The sequence below is a fragment of the Patiria miniata genome, unplaced genomic scaffold, assembly GCF_015706575.1.
Source record: "Patiria miniata isolate m_02_andy unplaced genomic scaffold, ASM1570657v1 HiC_scaffold_9, whole genome shotgun sequence".
Classification (NCBI taxonomy): domain Eukaryota; kingdom Metazoa; phylum Echinodermata; class Asteroidea; order Valvatida; family Asterinidae; genus Patiria; species Patiria miniata.
Window position 1 is genome coordinate 27,668,288 of NW_024037076.1, and position 22,898 is coordinate 27,691,185.

The window sequence follows — 22,898 nt, forward strand, 5'->3', positions numbered from 1 at the left end:
GTTTTGAACACAAACACCGTTTTAAATTTCTGTCGACGGATCACAAAAAAGGTAAGTGTTCTTTCAGCAAAACGAAAAAAAAATCACAAACATCCCTATGTGAATTGTTTTCGTTTTGCTGAAAGAACACTTTGTGATACCTTGTTGGTAATTAGTAAATTCAGCCTCCGTCTGCACTAGCTTATCTCCGGAGTCGGGTGCAAAGTTCACATACCCAATAACTCAATGGGGGAATTTTCACATTGCGATTTTGGGAATTCCCACTATCACGCGACTCACAAAATATTTCTCTGTACATAACCCTTATAATTTAATTCAGGGGCCATACTGTTTAGGGGCTGGACTAGATATGCACAAATATTTAACTGAGCAAAAGCTTGGAGAGGTTTCAATTATTGTTAGGCCTCAATTATTGTTAGGCCCCAGAAATTAACAGAAAAAAACATTCCATAAATTGTGCAACTAAAATAATGTCTATTTCCCACGACGTATTATTTATCCAGATGGGCTGCAGTGTTCTAAGCAATGGCGCAATTCTAATCCGTTTTTATAATAAACCATGGTGGTGACAATGACCTCTTCTTTTGAAATCTTCACACAGATACACTGCGGAAATATTTGTGGGCTACTACATGACGCAGTTGCACATCGAATTCAAAAGAGGAGGTCATTGTCGCTAATTCAACTTATGGCAAGAAATTCAACTCACCAGACGGCCCGTTGAAAGTAACCTTCAGCCATAGTGCCTCATCGTCAGAGGACAGGACACACACATCCTGTACGTCGCTGTCGTTGCTCACTCGTTTCTTCTGGAAATAGATCCATAATGTGTCACGGAATGCGGACTGCTGCGCATCAGATCCGATTGGGGGAGCGCGAACGAATACAGATGTTTTCTGTGGCTGGTTAAATGCAGCCATAATAGCCTTTAATGTGTCCAGTTGTAAAGGGACTGTCGTGAAGGCACTAAACGGTTACACGGTCAGCAAAACGGTTATGGTGACATTATGTACAGCAAGACCACACTAGTTGACTGAACACCTGTATTTATATGCCGAATATGAAACGCACTGCAAACTAATATTTGGTTATTGTGTACAACGGGAATTCCCAAAGTACTGTGTTGAAGTCTAAACCGAGGTGTAAGGCACGATTGCCTACAATCGAGGCTCTGTATCATAGTCCATGACCTTAAGTACAATGTTCAAACTATGATTGTATGCTAATGTAAAATAACGGATGCAAATTTTTCATTTTTGGGGGCGCCTTTTTATAAAAAAAAGGCGGGAGGCTTAAAACCAAAGACCAAAGAGAGTCAAATTATTTTCACCTTTTCCAGTAAATGAAATATTCGCGTGTAGATTTACATTTTGCATAACCACTTTTTGTAGACAACCTTCCCCGTTTAGGGACAGTGTCACATTTCATATGGTGGTGGCATAATTAGTCCATATTCTTGTAAACGTCTGTCTTAATTTCACCGAAGCATTCTAAACGGTATACATTTAACAGAATTCTTTTTCTAATGGGGATGTAAGTACAATTGAGTAATTTCCAAAACGCGATATACGTCCTCTTGTTCCCGTTTAGCATCCTGTTTTTTCCTAGCTGCCCAAAAACACTTTCGACGGCTGTTAAAGTATTAATCACAACTTTCACTCTCGTTCCTTTGTCAGAAAATTATTTTCATTTCTATATCTACCCAATGTGAAAGAATACCAATAAGAAACAGAAAACAGCAGACATGTTTTTGGTGAACAAATTTGGAATGGCCGAGCACTGAAACTCGCTTATTAATTTTATGCTTATACGTACTGAAGTCTCATGCATACCATCTCCGATTTCACACAACCACTTCGAAATAAAATTTGCTTAGAAATTCATCTCAAAATACATGTTATTTGTTTAACTGATATCTAAAGATTGCATAATGGGTGTCATATTTTCATAAACTTTATTTACCTTTCTTTAATAATAGACATAATTTCCAGCGCCTTGAGTACCTAATTGTTTTACCTACTCCGGTTTTATTACATAATCATATATCTGAAATATATCTCAAACTACATGTCATTTGTTTAACTGATATCTAAAGATTAAATAATGGCTCTCATAATTTCTCATCAACTTTATTTACCTTTTTTTAATAATAAACATAATGAGCATGAGAAGACACACGGCTGACTACAACTGATAGCTCTGTTTATATGACATGTATTCATAATTCATATAAGCATACTGTACTGTATATCATAATTAATCAAATTAATTGCTACAAAAACCGATTCATTGTCAAACGAAACAAAGATGCTTTCAACGAATATTTTGAAGAATACTTTTAAGTAAATTTAAAGTACCTGTCACATTTTGCGCACACTTTACTCTTATACAATAGAAGTATTTACGAAACCAATCCAATTATTCAAAATCGGTCCTCTATTGTGGTTAACAATTTTGGCCTAGACCATTTTTGCAAATCATTGAATGTAAATTTAAAGTCAACATGAAGCACATACCATTCGATCCCACATTTAAAAACAACACTAAAGGCCTACCCTTAACCCAGGAATAATGTTTAAAAAATGGAATAAGAACTGTATTGATAACATGCTCAAAGGTACTGATTATTGCTTTGGAAGAGTTCATAGTTCAAACACGATTAATGTTTGCATGTAATTATAATCGACTATCTACCATACATTAGGATAATTTGCAAATTAAATCCCTATATACTGAGTATAAAAATGCTAAACACAAAATAACTAGGACACTGGAAATCATGTTCTTCTTAATTCAAAGTCCATTGAAGCAGTCACTGATAATAATGGTTAAGCAAATGTCATTTAAATATTATTGCCACTTTAATACTATCATATTACATGAAAATATCATCAAATACACAGACAATGATTATCAATTAAAATAAAGATGTTATTTTTTTTTCGTTTTTCCTTCCTTCCTTCCATGGTCATCGGATGGTCAAAGTCAAGCAATCACAAAATTCAGACTTGCACTCACGCGACCCTCATGAACTTTTCAAATGTCAGTCGACAGACAATCATGCTGCAAACAAAATTTTAAGTCAAAGTGACGTAATGATGTCGTCATCTGGAATACGGTGGCCCAAACTTAAATAGTTTACAACATCTCTCCTCAATCAGAGTGTCAGCGTTTTCACGAAGGAACGAATTTGGCTACGGGGTGTTGAACAGTGGTTCTCAGAAAAACTTGAGAACAGTGGTTCTCAGAAAAAAGTTGGTCACTTTTGGAAATGCCGATTTCGCCAATTTTTAGGGCATATGTTGACTATTTTTTTATACAGATAGTAAGCTGAGTTCTTAAATTAAAAAAATGTACCAATTACAGAATAATAGAACAATTACTTTTGGAGTAAGCGAAGTAATTAATCTCCATAGAGAGTCGTCTCTTCGTGAAAACCTAAAATGCCACACGCGCGTTGTTTTTGCAGGGCAAATTGGCCCATACCCATTACGCGCTGACATTTTTGTCTCTTCGTGAAAACGCGCGTTTTGTTTCTGGGCAAATTCAATACGTCTCTTCTTAAAAACTCAAACGCCTACACGCGCGTTGTTTTTGTTCTATAGAACAACATGATAAACTTAGAATGTGTCTGATCGTGAAAACTTTAAATACGATTCAAGTGCAATTTTCCATACATTGATTGTCATGATTTCATTGACATAAACCCGATTTTGACCAAAAAACTTCACCAAAAGGTTCGTTATATGCTGTGGATTTTCGCCAAGATTTCGCCCGATAAAAAGAATATCGGGGAAAAAATGACTTTGGACGTATATTCGTCCCTTTGTGAAAACGCTGACGAAATGATGCGTTAATACCTTCTTTTTTTATGAGCAGAGTAGTGGTATTCCTAAGACTGCTTTCCTTTTCTTTAGAGACATGTTTTGAACAATGGTTTTTATGGCGTCATCACTTATAACAGCGCCTTCTTGCGACATGCTGCTGTTAAATTACATATTTGTATCTGAATAATTATTCAGTGGGAATATATATATCTGAGCGGTTACTCAGTGATGACGTCACCTAACCGGACGCTGTACGGTAAGAACATGGTCTTAGTTTTTAACATACACCACACCTTGCCAATGGTACATGTAAGTGAATAACGTTTAGAAGTTTGACAAAATTTTACGTGATGCTTTCACTCATGAACTCGTAAGGGCGCCCTGTACCAACTAAATATAAGAGGATCTGGTAATGGCGTAGACCTGTAAATAGACCCAGAATTGCCTACGCGGGCCAAATTACAATTTGTATGCCCTCAATTTCATTGCAAATTTGGGAATTTTCTGGGCCATGAACTTGAATGTTTATATAAAAAAAGCCGTGCACAGAGGTGTGAGCTTGTATTTCTATGAATTTGGGCCCTTTAATTGTTCTCTTTTTTTGCAATGGAGCGCAGGCATTATTTTGTCAAAATGGCGATGGGCCACAGGACTTGTTTTCGGGATGATCATCTTTGGATGTAATTTTCTCCCAAAAGATATGAGATAATTCACCAAATTTGAATAAAAGGAAACAATATCGTTTCGGTTTGCGGTAACACCATGTGGTAATAACTACTGCTTAGAAGATATACTGCTAATTATCAACTTCGCTTAGTAGTTTTTTTGTTCTGATAAGAACAGTCCTGCTTTAAGTGCTAAAAGAACTTGTCAAACAAACAATATGACATAAACTTTAATTTTATGGGTGTCTCAAACATCTGAGAGTTGTGAGTATTTGTAATAACTTTCGAAAGTATGCGTAGGTCTATGGGAGTCGATTTGCAGGTCTGCACCCGTAAGGACTAATACGCTGCTGCCACCAATCGAAGAGATTTCAATTCCTAATTCTATGGAAATTGCAAAAGACTTTCTGGCGGCTGTTATATGCTTCATTTACTTGTATTTGATGAGGTGTTCTGGATAAGCCTGGGCATCGTGAAAGATGACGTATATGCTGGGCGTGCCCACGTTGTCCACCACGCTGTCGTATAGCTGATCTGGGTTGTTGGGTTTATTCGGGGGCACCACCATACTCTGGGCACCAGTGGTGAAATCTCCCACTAGGACTTTGGCGGCGTAGATGTGCTTTGTGTTGTTGGCGTTCGGTTTAGCGAAGATGGATCTGGCCGAGAAGCTAGCTTCGGCCGCGAAATAGGTCCCGTTGCCGTAAACGGTTGCTAAAAAACAAATGCAAAATCCGGGATAGGACGATGAAGGATTTATGCAACTCTAGCACTGTGGTTTATTATTTTGTAAATAAGATTTGAGGCTTTGCATGGTGGGGATACTAAATAATGAAAGGTTTGCGGAAACACCATGTGCGAATAATTCTCAACTAAGAGAATGGTTCTCTTAGTTGAGAACCAGAGGTATAAACTCTTTATACCGTTTATACCTCTGGTTCTTTTCAGAACCATTCTCTTAGTTGAGTATTATTTTGTAATCTCCCAGGATTTATGGTGAGGCATTCGTGTCATAACAAACGTGTAAGTCTTGATGCTTTTCGTGACATGGGTACATCACGGATAAGGGTCCTAAGATCACGAGTGAAATCTCAGTGTAAAGGGTATGTGCTCCAAGATTTAAAAGTAAAATGTGGAATTTAAACTTACGAGAACGTTTTAAAAAATTGAAACAAACAAACTCAACCATGCAGCGCCCTCAACAATTTGTAATCTTACCCTTTTTACCACTGAAGCTGCGGTTAAATCCATACTTGTTGATCTTGTCACACGTTTGCTCGTCGGTTCCATGGTACAACGTCTCCTCAATGTCTGTACGACCAAGACGAGCCTCTAGCGCTGCCTTACGGGCCTGATACTGCATCATTATATCTGTATTCTGGATTCTTAATATCTGAAATCCAAGAGCAATCACAAAGAAGGACATTGTACTGAATGGGGCCTGCATGCTTCGGACATACTCATATCCAAAGCAGCCCGACACCAATGATCTTTGCGGTCGATAGGTGCGAAATAGCCGACCCCACCATTAGTTGCTCATCTGGAATTTCAGTCTGATGTGATGGGCTAAGTTCCATATTTATTGTGCACACTCAGTGAATGGAAGTGGTAAACGGGCCTTAGCGAATTGCATTTTTTTTTAAATCAATAGGCTGAAAGCTACTCAGACAAGGTAAATGGCTACCAAAAAAAACGTCCAGAGGAGCCGAAAAATACAGAAAAGTTATAAAAAGATGAGACTCGCCTATTCAGGAGAATATAATTAATATTTCCCTTGAAGGAAACCAAATCATAGGATGAATTCCACAAAAATGTCAAGTGTTACAAAAACACCTACTTTTGTAACTCTGAATTGTACACCTTTTGATTGCTAGAGTGTTAAAAGTGTAAGGAGACTATAGAAGCCAAGTCTCCGTTCACACGCCTCAACAGGGGAACCGATGTATATTGAAAAGCCGTCAAGAGGACCTTCTACTATTAAAATATCAGTAGGAGCTTAGAGAAGCTACTAATGTGAAAAGGAAAAGTTTAGTAAATGTTGAATTGTACTCAGTTGTTTTGTACAGCCGTTATTATTACATTCCAAAACTAAACGGGGATAGTGACCTTGAAAAGAACTGTTCGATTTTATATCTTTCTTTATTGGTACATATAGGACCATTTGCTTTTTCTGTGATTTGCATAACTAACTTGTTGCAGTTCAGCTCCGTGGATATTGTACTTTTTGAACAAACAGAGATCACGTTCTCAGATTCTGTTTCTAACGCGGGCAAAAATTGTGCCGTCTGGTATCCTATTTTGAAACCAACTTAAACGTTAGTTTTCTATACCGTTTCAAGCGGACCAGTTTCACATGGTATTTGTAAACATTCCTATCTTCACTTTGAGCAACGTTTCAGTTTTAAATCGGTGGTTAGTTTTCCTAAATTCTTGATCATTGCAAGTGATCCTATACGTTAGTCATTTATAACAAGCACTATGTGGTCACTCTGACAATTTAGTCTTGTTAATTATGTGGATAACGAAAAGCAAACAGTTACCTCGTCGATTTGGCTGATGGGGGCCGTGGTACCCATGGAAGATCGGAATCGTGTTTCGACATCCGTGTATTCCTGGGTTCCTGCAGCTAGTTTCATTAGCTGGAAGTGCTTGCCTGGTTTCATGGGTATCCAGCTGCTCGGTACCTGGAATTTAGGAACTGAAACATGCACGAGTTTGAAAACAAGGGTAAATTGAAAGTCTTTTATTGTGAAAAATGTCCTAAACCATTTAAACAAGGTAGGCCTATATTGTATTGTTTTATGAATTATATGGCATTATGTAATACATTTTGTAACTCAATGAGCACGTCAATCAATGCCTGTATTGTCAGAATTGATGCTCCAATGTGAATCCAAAGCAAGCAATGTCTGGTAGTTTTAGCTTCGGTCCAAAAATTGGGCCACTGGTATCAAATGATAGAAAGGAGCAATGCTCATAGCGGTTTTGGCAAGGTATGCACATCTATAGAGATGGAAAATGGGTGATAGCTTTGCAGTGTGCGGTGGCAGTTTTTTCAGTGTGATCTTTTTATTGTTCTTATTTTCAAAATGACCGCCAATATGCTTGTTATTGGATTAATTATATGTGATAACAAGCATGGTAGGGCCGCATTTTTTTTTTTTTTAAATAGCACCCAACAAGCTGCCACCGCTGCAATGCTTTCACATATTTTCCAACTACATGGGTGCATGCCATACCAAGAAATCACAATGAGTATTATTCCCCTCATTTGATACTGACCCCCAGGTTGTTAGCCTATTATGTTTGAAAAAATGTATATGTGTACATACATGCATATGTGATTGTAAGAGTTTACATTAAGGGAAAGCCAGACACTGAGTGTAAAGCGATTTCAGCCACTCGATTTTTCAATCGGAAGGCCTAATAAGAAATGCATCATCCGTCCACCAAACAGGGATTTACTTAATCCGTGTGCAGGTAAATTTATTAGGCAATATATGTTATGTCTTGTCTTTAGTTTCAATGCATGCTCGTTACATTTTACCGTGCTGAAGGTCAACACGATTTACGCTGAAAGCACCGGCCCTTGACCGTTCCTCCATTTTACGGAAGTCTATGGTAACCCGCCCGTCTACCAGATGGAGGACAACCGACGGCTGTTTACTTTGGTAGGCGTCCTCTATGATGACATTTATCTCGGCTTGGTAGTCTTCCTCACCAGTCGGTGTGCTGTACTTCCACTGCACCTGTGAAGATGTGGCATATGAAGCCATTTCTAGCTTGATTTTGTTCGTTGCTCATTCTATAAATTTTCCTCAAACATGTTACATTCGTTTACATTCACAATAGTATCAAGAACAATCGTTTCAAGAACAGTCTATTTTGCTAATGAGGCCAACTTTGTTATATACAATGTACATGAGCATGAGTCCTAATTTGTCCAAGTAGAGAGAATCCCATCCGAATATACATGTACATGTATAGACACAATAGGCTAGAGCAATCGTTGATAAAGGAAGAAAGATCTGGGGGGGGGGATAATGATTAAAATAATAAGTATAGCGCATGTTGCATCAGGCGATTCAAATTTTCATGGCAGACTTGGCACAGAGGTGAAGAATATTCAGTTAACTATAATCTGCTGAAACAACTCACTTCTTTCCACAAATGCTCACTATGTTGTTTTTTGGTCTCCTTGACCTGCATTCTCGTGAACAACTCTTTACCCTTTACTCTGACAGTATCATTCAGGAATGCCAGAATGTGCTGCTTGGTTTCTTTTAACTCGTTCTGGAATCCAACAAGCTCTATATTTCCTGCAGAACAAGCACAATTAAAGACAAAATCATAATAATATAGGGCAAATTAAAGCATTGGCTTAATAAAACATTTTATATATATATATGTTTATATATATATATATATATATATATAGCTCTACAGAGATGTATCGAGCACTGTGAATTGTGATAGAAGACGATTTCATTGGATTTCATAGGATTTCATAGGATTTCATAGGAGGCATACGTCGGGCTGACGTCCACAACCTTCAAGGCGAGACTGGCGAACCACAAGCAGTCATTCAGATCCGAGAGCAAGAGGGCGCAAACAGAGCTAAGTAAACATATATGGGACTTAAAGGACGAAGGGAAAGACTATAAAATCAAATGGGACATTGTTCTGAAAGCACTGCCATACTCTAACGTAAACAAGAGATGCAATTTGTGTATAGCAGAGAAGTACATAATCATATGTAGGCCAGATCTAGGTACACTGAATAAGAGAAGCGAAATCGTCTCCAAGTGCAGGCATCGAGACAGATGTATATATATATATATATATATATATATATAGGCGAGACTGGCGAACCACAAGCAGTCATTCAGATCCGAGAGCAAGAGGGCGCAAACAGAGCTAAGTAAACATATATGGGACTTAAAGGACGAAGGGAAAGACTATGAAATCAAATGGGACATTGTTCTGAAAGCACTGCCATACTCTAACGTAAACAAGAGATGCAATTTGTGTATAGCAGAGAAGTACATAATCATATGTAGGCCAGATCTAGGTACACTGAATAAGAGAAGCGAAATCGTCTCCAAGTGCAGGCATCGAGACAGATGTGTTCTTACTTCAGTGACGTAAACGCGTACTAACTTCAATGACGTAACGCGCGTAACGCGTGCGCGCGCTTGATTCGAAATAAGGTAAGATGCTACTTGTATTCTATTTTTCGTCATTCTGCTGATGAGTGCCTTATGGTACGAAACAGTCTGTTCAGAAAGAGAATATTCTGAATTTATTGCATGTTTATAGCTCTACAGAGATGTATCGAGCACTGTGAATTGTGATAGAAGACGATTTCATTGGATATATATATATATATATATATATATAGTTGGTGTACTCAGTACTCAGTACTTTTTTTCCTACCTGACTGATAATTGATGTCAGCCTTGACAACTTTCTTTTCGTTGATGCCTGTGACTAACTGGATTCCATCTTGGCTTTTCAAAACAGCTATCACAGCAGGACCATTGATACGGATCACATCTTCTTCTATTTCCTGTTCAATATACATTTTAGCCAGAGATGTATCCTTTTTGCTGGACCCATATATCTTGATCTTGCCATCTGCAGACATGCTGCACGCAGCGTTGATATCCTTCGACCCTAATATCTCGTGAATTTTGTCGGAGACATCGCGAATGAACGCCGTTTTGCCCGTCCCAGTTTTAAGCTCCACACTGTTTAGTCCATCCATTTGTCTTCTCATCCATAACTCTGCTTCCACGACTTTCTTCCTCGTTCCTTCTACGATTAACCCCATTTGCCCTTGAATTGTCGGGATAGTGATTTTCAGGTCTGGAAACATCTTTTCCATTTTACGGCGAATACCACACTGGGTGAAAAGCTTAAGCCTGTTTGTTGTCATGACGATCGTCTCCTTTGTTTGCTGTGCATCACTATCAGCCTTTGCTTGCAACTCTTTAATGACAACCAGGATGTCAGCTGCTACTGCGTTTACATCTTGTTTCTCCCCCACCAGTTCTACGGAGTGAGTCTGGTCATCCAGGACTGAGCAGATCTGAGTGGCATTGATCTTTGTCAGTTTGACACTTGCTTCTTTCCACAACGGACTTGGGACATAAACTGCAGTTGATTTGCATCTATTCAGAAAGCCTGTCAAAACCTCGTTGCACAATTGAGACCAGTTGAGCCAAGAAGACTGCGGCTGCCCGTCCCCCTCTAGGGGTTCGAGTCTAGCGGCCGTCTTCTTATCACCATCGGGCCAGCGTAGGAGGGCTTTTACCTTCTTCAACTCTTCCACCAACTTCTTCTTTGTGTGTTTGCCCTTCACTCCAAAGATGAATTCCATGATGTCCTGATGTACCTGCATAGATATTGGCTTAGGGGTGTGTGGCGTTGGAACATCTAATTCACTCAGTCGTCCCAAGCAGTCATTGTACTCTTCAACCGACACTTCAGCGTTGCCCACCTTGTGAGGTCCTTTCTTGGACAATACATCAGCAATAACTACGAAAAGAAAACATTTTCAGAGTCCACTTATCTGAGAAATCAACATTGGATTCAAGTATATGTTGTATTTTGAACATTTCAATGAGTTTAACGCAAACTCACACTGACATTCACTTGTTTGTGTTTATAAGCCCGACAATATTAGGAGGCCTTTTCACACAAATTGCCTCTAAAGAACACAGTCCTTATCATGATAAAAATGATGTTTAACATTTTGAAAATCATTTGTATGTGCTAGGTTTCCCGATACCTTTCCAGTCCTCAAAGTACACAATTGCCTGGTCCTCTGCATTTCCTGGCAATACTTCTCGCACACCGCCGCCACCACTCTTCTTTTTGTTGTCAAAATACAACTCGATGAACTCCAAAGACACTCCGTCTGTCAATCCTGAAAGAACATGAATCATTCAATTAAATGTACCTCATTTTTGGTTTGGAAATCAAAAACGCAAGATCTCATCTTCAAGCTATATTTAACTTGTTTGAGTTAATATAGGCCCATGCTTTAAATTACTTGTAAGAAAACAAACCAACCTTGCACAAGGATGCAATCACACTCGTGTACCACTTCCGCTGTCACCTGGGACCCCTGTAGCTTCTTTGAGCAAATCTTCCGTATGACTTTCCGCAAGTCTATGTAACAATCAAAAGAAAAACATGTGGTAATAACATGGACACGAATTAATATATTTTGTAGCTGCAAAGTGTCAAATGGAAATAAGGATGCTCAGATCATGATGGCACTCGGTGTTGACTCTTTAGACAAGGATTTGTAAAATCATAGCAATCAATTTCTTTCAAACTGACACAGCAATAACCAAGTGAAAATTTAAATCAACGTCGATATTTTTTCAACAATTGGATGTTCTACGATAAAAAAAAACCGTTTGAGCTCGAACTTGTATTTTGCCTTTCGTGGCACCCTAATTATTGGTAATAAATGAACGTGTTTATTGAACATCATAGTTACGTAGGCCTACTGGTAATGACACTACCAATTACCTTGGATGTCTTGTGTGAATGTACACAATGCTGTTCCAGGTTTTTCCCCGTACTCAACTCTTGGCTCATCCATGTCAGAGCAATTCTCAAGGTAAAGCTCTATCTGCTGTGAAGGGCACCTATCCGGGATCCCTCTGAGAAACAAACATCGCTTCTTCACTGGACGAGGGCGGGGTTTTCTCTTGACAATCAGTCTCAACGTCAGTTGTACGCCTTCGAGTTTGTGAGTTCTCTCCGTCACTGCTCTTGCAACTACGAATAAAACATCCTATCATAAGCCCAGTATTGACGATCAAGTCACTTCAAAACAGACAGAAGGTTTTGGCTGATAGAGCGCTGATCTAAACAATTATAAACTTTTTTTCAGATACACCAAAGGCATTGGGAAGTGTCTGTTTCTTCAGATACACCGAAGACATTGTGAAGTGAATGTGGTATTTGGAAATGTGGTTTTTGGAAACGTGGAGTTATGCAGCTCTTTTTTAGACCCACTTTTCCTTTCAGAAACAGTCACTGCACATGGTGCGTCCGCACACAACCCCTTAGCAAGACATTCATATTTGATTAATTTATAAATGTTTGGATAATGGTTTGGTTTTCGACGTTATCTTAAAATAGACTAGATGAGGAATGACTCATAGTACAATCGTAGCGCCAATGGTTACAACTCGGTTAAAATACATGTTACTGGTTCCTGACAGCTGCATGTGCCCAAATTAGCAAAGAATTTCATTTACTGGGAGGGATATCTGAACAAGGTATGCCTATAGGCTATCTCTGTGGGTCAGGGCAATTGGTAACCAGTCTCCATGTTATGAATATTCTCCATTAGTTCTTTATTACGAAAATCTGCCTTATCAAGAGAATATGAACGAAAGAAGTAAACTTATCCCCAACTTCTCCATCAAAAACCTCTCTGTTAATATGCAAATCTTTTGAAAAGTTTATTATTGAACATACAATTCAAACAAGGACAACGCGCATAGAATGTATACCTGATGGGTCACTGTATTTAATTCCGATGGTCCCGGTTTTGGTGTCCATCTCCCACGTTTCTATTTCGCCACCTTTAGATTTACGAGGACTCTCAAAATACAGCCGCAGCATTTCCTCCGATGTGGTGGATTTGAAACCGGTCACTTCAACTAAGTGAACCCCCTCATCTTCCTCGCCTTGGTCATCCTAAAAAAAATAATAAACAAGCACAGACGATCATTGAGATGTTTAGTTAATTTGTATTTGCATACACAAATCATCTTCTTCAACATTAATACATTTACGACATCCTATATTACTATACCTCATACACCAATCGGCGCTGAATATGTATAAGCCTAAGGTATTGTAAAACAAATATAACATGGTTTATTTCGGGTAGATAGCCGATATTAGCTCCCCTCGGTATTGGAAGTTGACAAACTAGCTCCCTCGGCTTCGCCTCGGGAACTAGTTTGTCAACTTCCAATACCTCGGGGAGCGAATATCGACTGTCCACCCTCAAACCATGTTATATTTGTATACTAAAATATACTGTAAAAAGTACAGGTGTCCTGTTCTGTCTGTCACGGAAGTCGTGGACACACAACCGGAAGTGTGAGGTCACGGACGTAAAATATAATTCCAGTGCATGCTGGATCTCTGATGTAAATGCATCCAGTGTACATGAATGTTGAATGAATATATAACCCTTACTTGACCACCTTTGAAATAACAGTTCGGGACGTGATTTATTCCTGTTGCTTTACCTTTTAAATTTTGCTATTTTTTTTGTTTCAGACTTTCAATACTTAAATATTACACTTAAAAATTACATCACACACGCCAAAACGTATCGTCGCCGCACCACTTTTTTGGCAAGCTCCATACCAGAAACCGGAGACCTTTTTTGGCCTAATGTTACAAAAGAGAAAAGACGCAACGGTCTTTGAAATTCTACCTCCGATGTGAACGCCTCGGCTTGATATCTATCGATCTTGTCTCTTGCTCTCCGTATGGTGACGTCATCCATGGCGCAGATGTGAAGCCGGATCGTTTCTCGTTGGGACTCATCGTGGGACGTGTCCTCAGCAGCGGCCCCAGGTAGAACAGTTTTCGCCCAATCTTATGGATTCCAATATAGTATAATAAATGTGATTTGTTTTCACTTCGATGAGTAAGATGGCAAAACACTGTCTTCGAAGGGCATGCAATGAGATTGCAATACGTTATATCGAGGGGTCACGATATGTTTTAAAAGGCAACTTTAAGTGGATCAAGCCCAAATGATTTACGCGGCGGATCCACGTGGATAATTTTATCACCACATATGCTTACAGGTCAATAACCCTGGCATGCCTGTACATGCACAAGATATAGGTCATTCACATGGCCAGGGATTGTTTAGAACCTGTCTGAGCTCTGGGCGGCACGAGGGGTTGACACAAAGGGATCGGCGGCACTTGAGGGTTGGCCATTAAGATCTCCAATTACTGCAGAAAGGCATTAGGCGCCATCTTGACTTCTGTCTTTCAACACTCCTTACTCCGGAGTGGCTAGGGTCTGGCCAATGGGAGTCTAAAGGCTTGTGGTGTATAGTAGGGGTGAGGATTACACAGAAGCTTGGCCTAATTGGCCCATTGAAAAATAATGCCCATATTTGGAAAATGTGGAGAATTGTATCACCGCGTGGCTGCTGCGAGGGTACTTGCTCTATAAGCAGGTTACCCTTATAGAGTGGGAATGCATGAACAGACTTAAGGACTGGTACAGGACGCTCTAGTTGACCCTTTACAGGTGGAGATCGGGACAGCGAAGATGTAACATGTGAATGTGGTACTGAACCACAGATTATGAAATATTTGCTAATCTGCCCTCAACTGAAGCAACCGTTCACAGCTAGCTGCCAGTGAAGACTTCACAATATATAATAGTAGTGCTAATCAATGCGTTCAGTTATGGCTGAAACGTGTTTAGCCTGTGTGTGGACACGATAAGAAGAACAAGCGGAATTTGAACTTACACTGTACCGGTGCTCTCAAAGTTAAGCCATGGAGCCCTATGTTGACGAAGTTCTGAGTTTGAGGTCTGTTATTCAAAGTCTAAAACTCCTGAGGTTTTTTAACATTATTACCTGCTGTGGCATCGAGGGAAGGTTCATTTTCCAAAAGATGTCCCAACTGATCCATTGTGACTTGTTTCATCACATCACAGGTCTGCTGGTCGTGGTTGGTCAGACGTATCTCCGTCAGACTCGTGTCGGGCACTTTTTGGCTAAACCCAACCACCGCGTCCACAATCTGGATCGCGGCAAGCTTCCTGGGGAATCCGTTCACATCCGTGCTGATGGCAGGGATGGCGATGGACTGCATCTTAAGCTGATTTGCCAGTCGAAGGCAACAGAAGACGCTTTCAAAGAGGAGATGTTCTTCATGGGTGGGTTGGTCGTCCAGCATCGGCGTGGTTGTTTTCCAAGACGGCCACCGTGGTCCAGCAACGTGAATGACTTTCTTGCAGGGTAGGCTGCCACTAGAAGTGCAAATGGGCTCTGCTTCATATAACTTCCGACCCTTCTTCTTCAGTATCTCATCACACTCGGTCTGAATTATTTGTCCGCCTTAAATAAAACAGCAGAAAAAGACACTGTATTCATAAATCAATGCATGTCCAAACGAATCTTGGGGTCAGCACAAACATCTCAGACTCGAACTCATACGTCTCATAGGTTTTTCGTTAAAAACATTCTTAAGGTCTTGTATGTAAAGTAGGAGAGCTAACACAAATAACAATGTTTGGGTCTTTCTTAATGTTTGATCACACCCTTTTTGAAGATCCCTTTTCACATCAAATGATTCAAATTGACCTCAAATTACTCTCTTTTTTAAAATGAAAATGACAAATTGAAACTTTTCAATTAGGTTTCAGTAAATATTTCAACTCACCAGCCTTTAGGATAGCCGCTGCTAATCCCCTAATTTGTTTCAGATCCACGTTTGTAGCATTTACTATGCAATCAACCTTCTGTTTAGTCAAGTCCCCTTTGCACACCCTCAAGGTGCAGCCATCGCGAATTGTGACTCTACATAGCACCTCTGTGGCTTCAGTCAGGGGTGGACTTGCGGTAGCACCTTCCACATCCTCGTCATCGTTTTCGTTTTCTCCAATCACGTCGATCACACACTCAAGCTCCTCCTCAACGGATTCCAGAAACTTCTTTCCTTTAGTTTCACGGAAGAGCTGAACCATGCCGATCTTTGTGACGGGATATGGTTTCTCCTTGATTCTAACCAAAAGCTGGCTGACAAACTGCCTGGCAGCTTCCAGGCCTTCTTCGTTTCCCTCGACATGAAAGCCCACGTTGCGTCCGCTCATTTGTGGCTGGATGATGACGTGGTCTCTCTGGTGTTTGGCCGTAAAACTCGTCAGTTCCTGGCCGTTATATGTGTTGATCATACGAACTTTGCTTCGGTTAGTGCGGATAGTACCCTGTACCTTGACAGTATCCTTCAGGAATGTTAGAATGTGCTGCTTAATTTCTTTCAACTCGTTCCGGAATCCAGCGAGCTCTATATTTTCTGCAGAACAAACATAATTAAAGACAAAATCATAATAATATAGGGCGGATAAAAGCATTAACATAATAAAACATAATTTCAACAAAATAATTGGAGTACTCTTTACTTTTGTTCCTACCCGACTGATAATTGATGTCAGCCTTGGCAAATTTATTTGTGTTGATGCCTGCGACTAGCTGGGTTCCATCTTGACTTTTCAGAACAGCTATCACAGCAGGCCCATTGATACGGATCACATCCTCTTCTATTTCCAGATCAATATACATTTTAGCCTGAGATGTATCATTTTTGCTGGACCCATATATCTTGATCTTGCCATCTGCAGAAATGTTGCACGCAGCGTTGATATCCTTTGACCCTAATATCTCGTGAATTTTGTCGGAAACATCGCGAATGAACGCCGTTTTGCCCCTCCCCGTTTTAAACTCCACACTGTTCAGTCCATCCATTTGTCTTCTCATCCATAACTCTGCTTCCACGACTTTCTTCCTCGTTCCTTCAAGGACTAGCCCCATCTGCCCTTGAAAAGGCGCGATAGTGATTTTCAGGTTTGGGAACATCTGTTCCATTTTACGGCGGATACCGCACTGGGTGAAAAGCGTCAGCTTATTTGGTGTCATGGCGATCTCCTCCTTTGTTAGCTGAGCATCACTGTCAGCCTTTGCTTGCAACTCCTTGATGAGAACCATGATGTCTGCTGCCGCTGTGTCTACGTCTTGTTGCTCCCCCACTAGTTGTACCGAATGAGTCTGATCATCCGGGACGACTGAGCAGATCTGAGTGGCATTGATCTTCGCCAGATTGGCACTTGCTTCTTTCCACAACGGACTCGGGACCTGAATCTCAGTTGCTCTGCATCCCTTTAGAAAGCCTGTAAAAACCTCGTCGCACAATTGAGACCAGTTGAGCCAGGAAAACTGAGGCTTCCCGTCCTCCTCAAGGGGTTCGAGTCTAGCGGCCGTCTTCTTGTCGCCATCAGGCCAACGTAAGAGGGCTTTCACGTTCTTCAACACTACAACCAGCTTCTTCTTTGTGTGTTTGCCCTTTGCTCCAAAGATGAATTCCATGATTTGCTGAGGTACCTGCATGGATATTGGCTTAGGGATGTGTGGCGTTGGAACATCTAATTCACTCAGTCTTCCCAAGCAGTCATGGTATTCTTCGACCGACACTTCAGCGTTGCCCACCTTGTGATTTCCTTTCTTGGACAACACGTCAGCAATAACTACGAAAAGAAAATATTTTCAGAGTCCACTTATCTGAGAAATCAACATGGAATTATTGTAGTATTTTTAGCATTTGAACAAGTTCAACGCAAACTCATTCACTTGTTTGTGTTTATAAGCCCAACAATATTCGACTTTTTCACACTAATTGCCCCAAAGATCACAGTCCTTATCATGAAGTTAAATAATGATTACAATTTTGAAAATCCTTTTGATTTGCAGGCAAATGGAATTAATAATGTGCTAAGTATTCCCATACCTTTCCAATCCTCAAAGTACACAATTGCCTGGTCCTCTGCACTTCCTGGCAATACTTCTCTCACACCGCCGCCACCACTCTTCTTTTTGTTGTCAAAATACAACTCGATGAACTCCAAAGACACTCTGTCTGTCAATCCTGAAAGAACATGAACCTTTTAATTAAAAGTATCAAAGTACTTGTTTCAAAGTAACACACACAAAATATCAGCTTCGACTTACATTCAACTCGACTCGAGTTAATATAGACCCATACTTTTAAATAGCATAGGAAAGAATGAGAACAGTAAATGTAAACAAACCTTGCACCAGCATACAGTCAGACTCGTTCACCACTTCCGCTGTCACCTGGGCTTTCTGTAGCTTCTTTGAGCAAATCTTCTGTATGACTTTCTGTAAGTCTATGTAACAATCAGAGACATGTGGTAATAACATCGACATGAATTAATATATTTTATAGCTGCAAAGTGTGAAATACAAATAGGGATGCTCAGATGGCACTCGGAGTTGATGTCGCGGGTTTTAACGAGATTAATAGGCTAGGATTTGTAAAATCATAACACCTATAGGGGTCATTCCATGTCAGACCAACGCACTTTTTTACCTCATGTCTTCCGATTTTAATAAAAATTGCTGTGCTTGTAGGTCCTAATGAGCAATGAATACACACCAATTTTTAGCCCGATCCGACCTACCATGTGGTCAGGGCAGAAGCCACAAAAAAATGGCATTTTTAGAGTAAAATACCACCCTTTTGGTATAAATATGTCAAAACTATGGCAATTTTCATCCAATATATGTGAATTTGGTTTTAAAATAATGAGGATTGCATGCTCAAATCACTTCTTTTGTCAAAATTAAATTTTGTGAAAAGTAGGTCACGTGACCTTTAATATGCTATCGTGACCTTTGACCCAATTTTTGTAATAATGTATCATTCTGAAAATCAACGAAATAAAAATAACTTGCTAGAGCATGTCTTCCTCTATCAGAATCTACTAAAAATCAGTTGGGGTCTTCAAAATTTACAACTTTATGACTATTTTTGTACAGTTAGTAGGTTACAAATGAGTCAATTTATAGACTTTACATAAGAAATTCACCAACACAACTTACTATTCTGTTTCTAAAGTTACTCAAATTAATCTAGATTTTTATGTATAAAGTACAAAGCCAGGAAAAACAAAATTCCACCTTCTGATTCCAAAGAAACTGTCTAATCAGAATATTTGGACTCGGAGTGTGCTAACCACTAACAGTAACCAGGCCTTCACCCAGTACAGCGGACTCACGTCCAGGTGAAATTCACCTCAAAGGAACAAAATGCCAAGTCTGTGAGAGTCATTTAAGTTCAAGAAGCACAGTGATGAATGAGTAAAGGTAACTTTGATTGTAATATTAAGTATTATCTTCAAGCAAACTTGAATCCTAGACCCTGATTAGTCCATCTATAGCAACAACTGTGTGATTTTATATAATATTGCACAGCTATATTGCACCCCAGATATTAAAAATGTACGTGTACATATGTTGTGTTATTTCCTGCAGAACGGACCAAAACACTACATGTATGCACGTACATCTTCACTGCGTGTACGCATTTGATATCAAGTTTGCTTGAAGATAAATTGGTTATAAATCCCACTTGCGCTCGTGGAACACGGAATTATGTAGTGCATCGAGTGGCATATGGGTCACAGCAGCATTGCATTATTTCATATTCCAAGCGCGCTCGTGGGATAACTAATTATCAGTGGCACCCAGGAGGGGGGGGGCCTTGAACCCACCCTCAATTTGTTTGTTTGATTTTATTCTAGTTTTTGTTGGTCCAATCTTTTACAGAAATTTGAACAAAAAACGATTTATGACCCCCCGCCCCCCCCCCCCCCCCACCAAAAGCCAAATCCTGGGTGCGCCACTGCTGATAATTTACACTATGAGTCTGGTTAGACCTCATCAGCCCTCAGAATGAGAAATTCACAAACCAAGATATATTTTAGTAACTTTAGAAACAGAATAGTAAGTTGTGTTGGTGAATTTCTTATGTAAAGTCTATAAATTGACTCATTTGTAACCTACCAACTGTACAAAAATAGTCATAAAGTTGTAAATTTGGAAGACCCCAACTGATTTTTAGTAGATTCTGATAGAGGAAGACATGCTCTAGCAAGTTATTTTTATTTCGTTGATTTTTGGAATGATACATTATTACAAAAAATGGGTCAAAGGTCACGATAGCATATTAAAGGTCATGTGACCTACTTTTCACAAAATTTAATTTTGACAAAAGAAGTGATTTGAGCATGCAATCCTCATTATTTTAAAACCAAATTCACATATATTGGATGAAAATTGCCATAGTTTTGACATATTTATACCAAAAGGGTGGTATTTTACTCTAAAAATGCCATTTTTTTGTGGCTTCTGCCCTGACCACATGGTAGGTCGGATCGGGCTAAAAATTGGTGTGTATTCATTGCTCATTAGGACCTACAAGCACAGCAATTTTTATTAAAATCGGAAGACATGAGGTAAAAAAGTGCGTTGGTCTGACATGGAATGACCCATAGACAAGAATTTGTACAATCATAACAATCAATTCCATTCAAACTGACGCAGCAATAACCAAGTGAAAATTCAAATCGACGTCAAAATTTTTGGTGAGGGAAGAAACTAGTGATTAATCAGCAATGGAACTGTTCTACGATTTCTAAAATCAAAATAAAAATCGGTTTGAGCCTGAACTTGTATTTTGCCTTTCGTGTAAATTTGAATAATTTGCCACCTGATTGATAATAAATGAACGTGTTTATTTTAACATCGCACGTGACTTACTGGTTATGACACTCCACGTGGCCTACTGGTAATGACACTACCAATTACCTGGGATGTCTTGTTTGAATGTACACAATGCTGTTCCGGGTTTCTCTCCGTACTTGACAATTGGCTCATCCATGCCAGAGCAATTCTCAATATAAAGCTCCACATGCTCCGAGGGGCACCCATCCGGGATCCCTCTGAGAACCAAGCATCGCTTCTTGACTGGACGAGGGCGGGTTTTTCTCTTGACAAACAGGCTCACCGTCAGTTGTACGCCTTCGAGCTTGTGAGTTTTCTCCGTCACTGCTCTTGCAACTACGAAGAAAGCATCATATCAAACGCCCAATATGTACAATCAAGTCACTTTAAAGAGATATTGTGAAATGACTGTTTGTTCAGATACACAGAATGCCTGTTTTTTAAACAACTCTCAACGTCTCGGTTAGCATGTTCTGCACCGTCAGAAGAAACTCCTGTGAAGATTGGCGTATACTAACCCAAACGTGGAGTCATTCATATTTGATTTATTTAATGTCGGAAGACAACAGATAATGGTATAGCTTCGACGTTATCTTATAGCAGACTAAATGAGGAATGACTTTTAAAAAATAGGACCTGTGGTAAAATCGTAGCGCCAATGGTAACAACTCGGGTAAAATATGTAACCGTTTCCTGACAGCTGCAAGTGCAAAATTAGCAAAGAATTTCATTTATTGGGAGGGATATTTGAACAAGGTATGCTAAGGTCATCTCCGTGGGTCAAGGCATTTGGGAACCAGTCTACAACTTATCAACAGTCTACATTAGTTCTTTATCACGCAAATCTGCTTGATCGAAAGAACATGAATAAAAGAAAAATAAACTTACCCCCAACTTCCCTGTCCAAGATCGTTATTATGCATTTTTATAAATGTTTATCATTGAGGATACACTTCAAACAATGAAAACATGCATACAAAAAAGTATACCTGATGGGTCGCTGTATTTAATTCGGATGGTCTTTGTTCTGGTGTCCATCTCCCACGTTTCTATTTCGTCGCCTTTAGATTTACGAGGATTCTCAAAATACAGCCGCAGCATTTCCTCCGATGTTGTGGGTTTGAAACCGGTCACTTCAACTAACTGAACCCCCTCATCTTCCTTGCATTGAACATCCTTGGAGTCAACAAGCGCAAACGATCACAGAGATAGTACACTGCATTTAATAAAACACCTTCTACAACATTAATACAATTACGACATAAGGCTATACTGTTATAGTGCTAGCTCCTTAAGGTCTTTTCGAGACAAACATTTTCCCATTCAACAACAATTATATTGTTGTTGGGAAAAAACCGTACACACCCATACCCTCCCAGCCCCACCTCCGTAGTCACACAACATGAACATACATTGATATATACATGTTTAATTATACGCAATTAACGATTTTTCCTGGACATGCTCTCTTTACAAAATCATAACTTAAAGACTTTAAGAGCCCCATCACAAAATGTTTAAAGATTGTTTGTTACATAATTATTAAACCATCATCTGGAAAAAAATCCGAAATTTGAAGCGGATTTATTTTCGTAATACAAGATCAAAGGTCATTTTTTCTGCGCTTCATGCTACGATTTTGATTTAACTTTATGAAATGGAGGCAATTCAAAGAGCAGTAATATGACGTTCAACTTGGCTTTGGAGGTGCTTCAGTTTTTGAGATACAAGTATTTATATTTCGGAGGTCATGCTAATTAGACAAAATTGCGTTGACCTGTATCTCAAAAGCTAACTTGCCAAATTACAAAAAAAAATCGTTTCTGTGGGTTTCTCATATAGGCCAATCATCACACCAAATATCGTTTCAATCTGTGAGGGTCGGGTGAAAAAAAATCGTGTTGAATTGGCACGCAATGACCTATAGGTCCTATGGGATTGTAAAACTTCGTGTCGACTTTTTTGCAAAATGGATAAATACGCAAACTCTACGCGAACAGCAAGTGCATTTATTCTTTTTCAGCATAT

At 39.5% G+C, this 22,898-nt stretch overlaps 2 protein-coding genes across 2 annotated transcripts in view; both read right to left on the reverse strand.

The window, feature by feature from the left end:
* The window catches only part of LOC119720204 (protein mono-ADP-ribosyltransferase PARP14-like), a 35,247-nt gene extending 34,100 nt beyond the window's left edge, over nt 1-1,147 (reverse strand). Inside the window, exon 1 of the mRNA XM_038189792.1 lies at nt 710-1,147. Within this exon, the coding sequence (XP_038045720.1) occupies nt 710-920 (211 nt within the window). The 5' untranslated portion in view covers nt 921-1,147. The remainder of the gene's footprint in view (nt 1-709) is intronic.
* A 3,568-nt stretch (nt 1,148-4,715) lies between these two features.
* On the reverse strand, nt 4,716-22,070 carry LOC119720996 (protein mono-ADP-ribosyltransferase PARP14-like; the record flags this gene model as incomplete). The annotated part of the gene is made up of 18 exons (XM_038190861.1): nt 4,716-5,206; nt 5,711-5,885; nt 7,033-7,190; nt 8,040-8,241; nt 8,651-8,811; nt 9,929-11,032; nt 11,286-11,423; nt 11,570-11,668; nt 12,038-12,289; nt 13,033-13,219; nt 13,974-14,137; nt 15,147-15,629; nt 15,955-16,587; nt 16,706-17,812; nt 18,073-18,210; nt 18,374-18,472; nt 20,955-21,206; nt 21,860-22,070. Coding segments are annotated over 18 exons (5,847 nt in total), but the record flags the coding sequence as incomplete, so codon positions are not given.
* Between the last annotated feature and the right edge of the window lie 828 nt (nt 22,071-22,898).